The 10,502-nt window shown below is 39.0% G+C and overlaps 1 protein-coding gene across 1 annotated transcript in view; it reads right to left on the reverse strand.

Annotated features, from left to right (window-relative positions):
- gpc1b (glypican 1b) overlaps nt 1-3,615 on the reverse strand; it is a 71,319-nt gene extending 67,704 nt beyond the window's left edge. Inside the window, exon 1 of the mRNA XM_084411332.1 lies at nt 3,122-3,615. Coding sequence (XP_084267458.1) covers nt 3,122-3,266 — 145 coding nt within the window. The 5' untranslated portion in view covers nt 3,267-3,615. The remainder of the gene's footprint in view (nt 1-3,121) is intronic.
- Nucleotides 3,616-10,502: the final 6,887 nt, after the last annotated feature.

Consider the following 10,502-nt stretch of genomic DNA (forward strand, 5'->3'; position numbering starts at 1 on the left):
TCAGGTGATATCCTGTTTGAGTAAATACATAATATTTGCTTTTATACAATATTAAAACTTATAAATAATAATAATAATAATAATAATAATAATAAAGAACTGAGTGAAATTGAGTTCAGAAGGGGGATTCGGTCAGTTGGCATATAAATAAATAAACTTTCATACAACATAAAAAATGATCAATTATTTTAATAAATAATAATAATAATAATAATAAAGAGAAACAGAGAACATATACATTACATAGTTTATATAAAATATACATATAAATATATGTTCATGATTAGTATAATTCATTTATTATATATGATTTATATATGATACATTTTGATAAGTGATAAGCATTTCCCACATTTTATGCAGACTGGGCTCAAACCTTGGTAACCCACATGAGCACCATGGCTCAATATGCTATAGGGGGCGTGTCTGAAATCGCATTCACAATTCCCTACATTAGTCCACTAATATAGTTCACTTGAGGGATTTCAGACACTGAGTGTGCTGGAATGGCTGCCACTTTTGTATAGTTTGTGCTTTGTTTTAAAACTTAGCAAACTGGGAGCTCCAGTAGTAAGATGAAAATATTTATCTTGAACTCTGTCATGGAAACTATGTATACATTTTAATACAAAATTTAATGATCAATTAAAAAGGAATTTATACCTGTATGATATTATGCTGTACCCACATTGGACCAGCGGTTTGAAAAGTGTATGGATGCGTGATTAAGCTCCAGGCGCCATCTTCTGGTCAAACACAGGAATTCATTCGGTGCGTGACTCTCACGGTTATTTATGAGTATTCTCTAGAAATTGAGCGTACATCGGTCGTACACTCATTATTGCGGTGTATTGTGGGATTGAATGAATGCGCTCGATAACGTCTACTATAGTTTCGGACACCACTACAAATGGCTGTTCCCTCAAATAGTGCCTCGCAATTAGGCAATTTAGGACAACTAGGACAACTGACTAGCCAACCAATTTGTCAATTTTTTTGGATCGCCAAATTGTCCAGCTCTTAAAAAACCTAGACTGACCGTTAGGCTGATACGGTGTGTTTGCAGGGACAATTCCAGAAACGTGATCTATGATTCGAGCATATTAGACAATTACATGCTCTCTAACTGTTTTCAATTGCATCAAAACAATTCGAAAGATTTTACAACATGATAGCCTTTACATTGGGTGTAACTCCATCTACTATACAAGGAGGGTGAGTACAAAGGTGAGTTGAACTTGGCTTGGTTTCCTAAAATGATTCCTGATATGAGCCTAACAAGAACTGACAGGAGCCATCTTGACCTGATCTGTCACTGAATCACTCTTGAAATGAGGTCAGGTAGAGATTATCGTTGTGTATTGTTGTAACTTCAGGCTCTGGTGTGGGTCGCTCGGCTTGTTTGGGCCATTAGCAGGGTGTGCCACAGTTCGCGTGAACCCCTCTCCGGATCGCCAGGGGAATATCATTACTCACTTCTGAGTAAAACAGAAAGCATGGGGACTGATAGAAGACAGCTGCTTTTGCATAAGCTTTGTGGTGTTCTACTAGATAAAACACAGTAAACATAAACACTCGCATGACCATGGGCCAAACGTTGCTCTCACAGGGTTGGTGTCAAGTTCATCTCAAATGAGTCAGAGAGAAAGATGATATACAATCCAGCTGAATGTTCAAATCCAGCCTTAAAATATTCAAACGAAGCTTTCCTATCAAAAATTAAAGACACAGCCTGAATGAAATTCACCCATCTGAGGTTAATGCCGACTAGCAGCAGGAGAGGAAAGAATGGAAAAAAGCGAGAAGAGTTGGAATAATGGGCGATTCCATTAATATCACAGAAACCGCTAAAGAAGATCCGAGTCTGTGTCCAGATTTCCTGTCCAGCCAGCTGACAACAGTCATGCAGCTTTAATATTCACAAAAACCAAAATCAGATTCCCGCAGTTTTACACATGGGAGGACAAGTATGTCAGCTCTTGAGTGGAGAGCCAGAGAAACATCAGTGCTAAAGAAAAAGCTGCAGTATAATTGCAGAACATTTCCTTGGGGAAACTCTTGACTCTGAAACAATTACTTTCAATTAAATCTCATTGTCTCCATACGGTTGAGAAGTTATAGGGATAGGGGTTTGATCACCATCACTTAGACATGTAAAAGTGTGCTGTCTAAACACAGCCAACACTGGGCAATGTTAACATGTCTGATTAAAGCGATTGTAGCGATGCATCACTCTGATTGAATGCGTCTGGACGTGTTGTACGTGTTTATGAGGATAATATCTCCATCAAATTAATGTACAGTAACTAACGTCGGATTTCCACCTCTATTAATCTTCTAAATGGAGAACACTTTCTGATCATTAGGGAATACCGGGATCAGCTCGTGCGTCATGCGCAAGAGGATGATGGGTAAAAATACATTCAGGCTGCAGTGCTGAGCACAGAATCTAAGGTGATCGAAAAATTCAATGAAACGAAGAGAAATCAAGGTCTTCTGTGCGTGAAAGCACCTTTACCACACAGAACACCCGGCGAGGTTTATCTTTTCAACTTGCTCCTTAAACATCAAAAGTGAAAACTCTATACCCTCATGGAGCAACTTTGGATGAGACAGACAATACTCCACCCTGACACACACACACACACACACACCAGAAGCAACTGCAGAAAGCTCATAATCACCAGTAAATCTCTGTAACCATGCCACACACTCAAACCAAATGACAGCAAAAAAAAAACAGTCTAGGAAACTGTTATGGAATCCTGAGTCATGGAAAATTGTAAAGTCCAAAGACCTGTGGGAATGTCAAATACATGTGCAAGACAGGATATATATATATATATATATATATATCATAGCATTTGACAACAGTTGACCAATAGGAATTATTATTAATTGTATACTTTGCCACCTTTTTAATATTTGTATTATTGCACTTTGAATTACTGTATCATTGTGTTGTGTTTGAATGAAGTTTGCTGATAATAACATAAGATGAAAATACATTTTAATCGCAATGTAGGTACTTGCATTAAAGTTTGCCTTTGTATGCAATGTCTTCATTCACAACTGTCATTCACGCTGTGATCTAGAATAACAGCAGGACTGATTCACCTACCGGATATTTCCGTTTGCGGGACTCCGTTCAGATTGAACCCCTTGCTGTTGTAGAACTGCCTGATGTCCGAGCATGTCTTGGGTTTACTTTCCCCGAACACCAGCCCGGTGAGAGCGCACAGAAGCACCAGTACGACAAACCCCATCCTGGACAGAAGAAAGAAGCTTGATGTGCGAATCAAATCCAATGGCGAAGAGCAGCGGACAAACGCATCCACAGCGAAATGTATCTGCCGTTTCCAAAAGCGCACCGGTTCGCTCCCACGCGCTGTGTCTTATTCAGTGGCAACAGCTTGAATTAAAACGGAGAGCGCGATCCTGTGTGAGAGATGACGGAGCGGAGAGGGAGGAATGACACAAGCTCACGGGAGCTCACAGTTCGGAGACGCGTCTGTGCGCTCGCGTTCGCGTTCGGTCAAGTGCGAGGCGGAGCGGGGCGGGCGCGCGAGCGAAGGCACCAACTGCAGGGCATCGGGTTCGTCTGCCACTACCGCCGCGATCCTCCACAGGATGTTGCATCAAATCATCCCGCTGGCCAATGAAGACGGGATTCCATTTCCCCACAGGCTCTCCTGTAGGACAGGATAAGGATCTCTGAGATTCCTTATGTAATTTAGTGAAACTCTGGTTTTGAGCTGACTTTGACATGTCATTATGCTGGATTTTTGTCCAGTCCAAAGGGATAAAGGAAGAACTTTAAAGGATTCAGTTTGGAATCGTACTTTGGAACCAATCCTAAACAATCCTAAAGGGAATTTGCTTATAGGATTAGGACATAAAAATGAAATGTAGGCTATACACTGAATGCACCCTTGCCTCGCTTACACCTGATATTAACATCCAAGTGAAGCAGAATGACACTAAATTGGGTCTAATTAGTTTTTAAAATTCAACCACAAATTCAAACACGTGACCTCATTGACCTCATTGTAGCTAGCCTATATTGTGAATGTTAATCTCTGTTCTGATGCGTCCCAAATAAGAACAAGGATTTTAACCTTTTCCAGTTAGGCCTATGTGCGACTTAAAAAAAAAAAAAAAAAAAAAACAAGAAAAAGATAATTGATTGTTATCAATTAGAAAATAAAAATGTTGCATAAAAAAAAAAAATTGTGTTAAAAAATCTTAACATTTGGAGATCCGATCATTTAAATCACAGCTACCAATCTACTAAAATTGCTTCCTGTTTGGTGTTCATGGAAGGTCAAGGTCAAGCATGTTGCATTATGGGATATAGTGATTAACAATAGGCCTATAATAAAAATCAATTATAAAATCTTAAATATAATCTAAAGTATTTGTAAGATTATGCTAAACATTCTCAAATAAAGCATTACTGTATAAAGTGAAATTCAGGTTTTTTGGACTAGGGGAATTATCTTCCTTTCTACTGGCCGCAAAAACGCCTCTCAGTAAGAGAGTTGGAAGATTATATTGAATTATTTATGAAGTAAATAACAAGGTTGAGTCCCAGCCTCTCTATTTCATGTTAAATGTAATACTCTGCCGTATTTATTACGGTCCCAGACTGTCAACCCCTCTGCGGACAGGCCAGATCTTGACATGCTTCAAAGATGCAGTACATTTTTGAACAGGCTGCAGCTTGCCTGTGACAATACACACACCGTAGTTATTCCTTGACAGACGCAGTGTTTTCTGAGTCACGTCTGCGGCCTCCAGTTTGACAAATCTGACAGGAAACACAGAGAAAATACCGGCCCCGGGGCCACAAACAAGAGTCGACGGAATATTACAAAGATAATCCAGGAAATGTAGTGCTGAAAAGAGAATAAAGGAGAGCGAATATGAACAGGTTAGTGAAAAACAGTGGCACACTTACACGGGTGAGCAATAAGACATTATACTTGCATAACAACTGAGCGGAGCTGCCAGGGACATTTGTGTGAGTGAATAGCGGGGTGTGGCCGGTTAGAACGCTTTCACAGAGAGGCACACAGTTAGTTAAATGCTTCGCCCTTTCTGTCCTCTAGCAGTTAAGATAATGATTATGTTGTTTCTGGCTTTATTTACATTTCACACAAATCTGAATCAGACAGTGTCATCGACATCTGATGTATCTGTATCGGTTGATGTGGAAATTGTGTATGTCTGCACACTGCCAAAAGTCTTTCTCATTTTTTTTTTTTTTTTTTTTTAAATAGAATATACTGTGTGTGTGTGTGTGTGTGTGTGTGTGTGTGTGTAAGAGCAAAATTACAGTACACAGTTTTGTTGAAACTCATGTACATTATGATGAAATATTTGAGTTAAAATAGACTCTACAAATTTGGAACAAACTCAATAGAAATCTCAATTAGGATGACTCCATTAAAGTGCAACTCAAATGTACATGTTAATGTAAATGTACATTAAATGCAACAAAAACACACAAGCGCTAATCACGCTAAACGCAAATAAATTTTATTTTTATGGCTCCAACAAGTCCGATTGAAACAAATGAATCAGACTTCAGATTCAACTCTGAATTCACTGTTCTTTCTTTCCTTCCTTTCTTCCTTTATAAAGCACATTCATAAACAACTCATGGTTGACCGAATGTGCTGTACAATTCACATATGCTCATGCAGAATAGAAAAGACAATACAGACAATACAGTAAATAATGCATTCATAACTTGTTGAAAGCTAGTGAAAATAAACTTAAAACTAGGTAAGGAGGAGGCATACTGGCTCAATTCACCAGCATTATATAATTTTCTCAGAGCAAACTGAACAAATGCCGTGATGCAGTTTTATATGGCAGCCTGTGCATAAACATGGAGTTTTTCTGTTGAGCCTGGGAGACAGCGAGATGCCATTTCAGAGAACGAGTGGAGCAAATTCAGCTTATCTAAACAAGAATAGCAACAGCGGTGGCATATCCTCTCCTACAGAGGCAGAACTCAGCTAAGCAGAGCTGAATTTCATGGTGCATTTATTACCAAAGGTCCATCAGATTTGCTGGTCTTGACCCATGCACTGGTCTCACACTGGACAAGGTTGCCTTGTGGCATTTTTGTGCGTGTTCAGCTTGCTCTCAGTGAGTCAGGCCCTGGGAGAGCCGAAAAGCCACTGAATGCAGTGGTTTGGGACCTTTGTTCAGGTCCATCCGGTCATGTGATCAAAGCCTTTTGGAGAGGGCTGACTCATCCATGCCCACTCATCTGACTGGTCATCACAACATAACATGTCTGATGTCACAAAAAAGACGCATAGTCAGTCTGACAAAAAAACTAATGATAATAAATATGAATCATCTACACAGCTGAATCTTTTATTAGACTCTTCTGATCGGATCTGGAGATATTTGTAGAAAGATGACGTAAACAAAACAAAAAAGTAAATTTATACCATTTGACAGTTGACAGGTTTCTACCCATACACTCTCGGAAAAAAGGTACAAAAGCTGTCACTGTGGCGGTACCTTTTCAAAAGGTACATCTTTGTACCTAAAGAGTGCGTATAAGTCCCTCAAAGGTACATATTGGTACCAAACGTGTACATATTAGTACTTAAATGGTACATATTAGAACCCTTTTGACGGGTACTGTCCCAGTGGCAGCTTTTGTACCTTTTTTTCTGAGAGTGTACAAGAATCAAGTACTGCACATAATAAACACAGAAGTACATGTACAGTGAGTGCACAAACCCAGAGGGGGGGGAGGATGAATGATTAGAGGTATTTCATGGGTCAGAAGACTCAAAGCAGATCTCAGTTATGTGACAAAATTTCTTGTGCATATAAAGGAGATAAAATGGACAGTGAATTATATGTTTCAAAATTATACAAAGTTATTGAAAAGATTTTTCTGAGTGTAAATACAAATAAATGTAATTTTGACAAGAAAAGGGAAATGTTGTAAAAAGGCAAACTTCAAACGTTGAAGGCATGAAAACAGGTCATAAGATTGGATTTTTTGAAATATTTGTTTTTTTCTGCTCACCGGGGCTGCATTTATTTGATCAAAATTTCAGTAATGATCACACGATCCTTCAGAAATCATTCTAAAATGCTGAATAATAATCTTTTTGGAAACCATGTTTGTTTTGTTTTTTCTTCTTTGATGATTAGAAAATTGATGATTAAAAAAAACAGCAATTGAATTTTTTTTTTTTTATATATATATAACAATGTAAACGTATTTACTGTCACTTTTGATCCATTGTATTGTAGTGGATTTTTCCCTAAACCTAACTATCTGGGTCTCGTCTGCAAATCGACGTCCCCCTTTAACGTCTACTGTCGACGTTTAGTCTATCTGGGTCTCGTCTCCAAATCGACGTCCCCACTCAGTATCTCGCCTAGTCTAACTTGTTTTTTCCTTAGTTTCCTGCGCAGGAATAAATCGACAAACAGACCTGCAGTTGTCCTTTAAATGCTTTAATCACGGCCGGGAGATCTTCCCGAGCAGTTCTCAGGGAATCTCTCCCAAAAAGCAAGGCCGGAGGATCTCAGACAAATTCCATTGCAAATCCCACCGTAAAACACGGATACAACAGTTTTTATAGAATCGAGAATTCCTCACTATTTGATTGGTTCTTCATATGCAAACCCCTCTGTTACCAGGTAAAGCAAACTTTGTTTTAATGATGACTTCATTTATTAATCACAAGATTCTAACAGACTGTCTAGTTTCATTTCCCAAACTATGTTATTTTTACACACATACGCACACAATCTAAGACACGAGTTTTCCATTGGCTTCGTAATACATCCTGTTCAAATATTAGATGTTAAATAAGGTTAGATGTTAGAAACATGGTTAGTTTAATATACAGTAATATTCTGCTTGCTGGTGTCTATTTTGTTCTTAACCCACATGCACTTTGCACTTTTTTGCACGATGCAATTTAAAAAATAAAAAATGTTTTGGTAGACTTTCAGTCTTGAGTGGATCAGTGTGCGGCCAGCCACCCTTCCTGTTTAGTTTAATATACAGTTCAAAATTTCTACGACAGTATCCAATGTACTGTATCCTAGACAGACAGACGGACTGATGGATGGATAGATAGAACTTTTCATCTGTCAGAAGCGCTTGAACTGCTCTTCCTGGTTTTATTGCCAATATGACACAGAGTTCTGAATGCAGAATCCAAAAACAAAGCACTCTGCTAAAGGAAATCAATTTCCATTTTAAACCATTATATAATACTATTTGAAGTTCCCTCTTCACGGTGACGTGGGCTTGCTGACGTGGGGTATTGTGGTCGAGCCCCTGTAGGGCTGAAGTGGTTGTCGTGGCAGGTGGCGGAAGATCTGCTACGGGGTTGTGCTGCAATAATTACACAAATAAGCTTCTCTGCCCATGTTTGCTCCAGACAGACGCATTCAAGTTTTATTGGATCTGACCATGAAAGAGCCTTCTGCCTAATGAGGAACAGGAGCCATGTGTGTGTATGTGTGTGTGTGTGTGTGTGTGTACTTTTACGACTATCTTTGTGAGCACCAGTTTGAGTGAAGTGAGGTGACATCCAAGATGGAAAGATTTCTTTTAGGGCTTTTATTTCTTGTAGAATTAATCATGAGCTTTATATGATAACAATGATGGTATTGGTGTGGTACAAAGGACAAAGATTTATTGATGTGAAATAAAGGAAATGATGGTTTTGGCCCCTCCTCTTTACACACACACACGTTGGGTTTTCTTATTTAACCAGTCCTACTTGACCTGCTCCAAGCGGGATTCGAACCGGGGTCTCTGAAGTGGACGGCGGGTGCTAACAAGGACGCTAAAGACCGCAGCCTAGCGACAGTCGCTAGTGAGACCCTTGAGGCCAGAGGAGTGAGGTTATGCACAGATCGTACTGCCCTACGTCCGTTACACATGTTTTATGGGGACTCTCCATGGACATAATGATTTTTATACTGTACAACTGTATATTCTGTCCCCTACACCTAAACCTACCCGTCACAGAAACATTTCTGCATTTTTAAATTGTCTAAAAAGATCACTTAGTATGATTTATAAGCTGTTTTCCTCATGGGGACCAAAACATTTCCACAAGGACAAGGCTTCGGATATTGCCATCTTTGTGGGGACATTTTGTCCCCATAACGTAGGTTTTACCACATTTGGGCTGAAGAGTTTGAAGTGAAAAATAAGCAGAGGTGTGACAGCAACTAGAATGACGATGCACAAACAATGAAATATGAAAGCTGAGAAGTGTTCAGCAAAAAAGTGAGATCACATTTATAAAGTAGCTAAAGGAAGAAAGAGAGAGAGAGAGAGAGATGGTAGGAATGTGTTGGTGTGTCTCCAGGCATGCTGGCATGGAAAAGCCAAGTAATTACTGAGACAGAAACCACACTTCTGTCCCACACTCCTTAGAGTGTGGGACGCACACACACACACACACGCACACCACAAAACGAACAACTATCAAAATGACAAAGTGACTCACAAAACTACTGAAAGCTCTGTAACATTAAAGCCCTTTTAAATAATTATTTACAGCATGTGCATGTGACAGAATTCACAGTGGCCAACATCCACTCTCTCATACACAGAAGGTTCTTCTATAGAATCCTGCGAAAAACCTCTTTTGAAACCTTTTTGTTTTTAAGAGTGTATTTAGACAATTAGCCACATTATGAATGACTCTGCAACAATATATCAAACCAAGTGGCATCTGCAAACAAATAATACCAGAGTTCTCAGAACAAACTTCACTGTCCTGAGCCATTTAACTTTTAACCAACTGGTCCCAAAATTATTTTTTAGTGGGTGCATGAAAGCAGTCCCCCTCAAATTCACACAGAAGAGTAACCACGGTGGTAGTTCATCACATAAAATATGGACATGATACACTAACGTTTGACAACCAGAAAGGGTCCAGAAACATTTCTCTTAATTGTCTGGCTTTTGCGTCCAGATACAAAGCAGCAGCGGGAAGAGTCCTGCCAAAGAAACTGAGTCCTGGGGTATAAACCAACAGCCTGGAATACACAACATACACACGTCATTTGATGAAACGTACACACAGTAGCATAAGGCTTCTTAATAAGCAGTCTGTTTGTGTTTGATCTGTTTTAGCATTATGGTTTTAAATCATGACTTGACTCCCTTGTTCACTTTGCATCCTCCTGCAAAACTTTCCGAACGATTGAGATGTTATTTAATGAGAAAAGTTAACTTCTTGTTGTGCGGTGACATTTGTATGGAAATAAATGGTTTTCCCTTAAATACAGCTCTTTTAATGAAAACAGATCGTGTTGGTTTCATGCACTACTATTCAAAAGATTATTATCAGTTGAAAACAATCATTTTGTAGAACCTGTGGAACTGCATTTAAATATATATATTTTATTAACTAATCAAAAGTCTTTACCGTCTCTTTTGACTTACTCAATAAAAGCATTAATTGAGCTTAAAGGAACACTCC

Source organism: Rutilus rutilus, assembly GCF_951802725.1.
Source record: "Rutilus rutilus genome assembly, chromosome: 6".
Lineage (NCBI taxonomy): Eukaryota > Metazoa > Chordata > Actinopteri > Cypriniformes > Leuciscidae > Rutilus > Rutilus rutilus.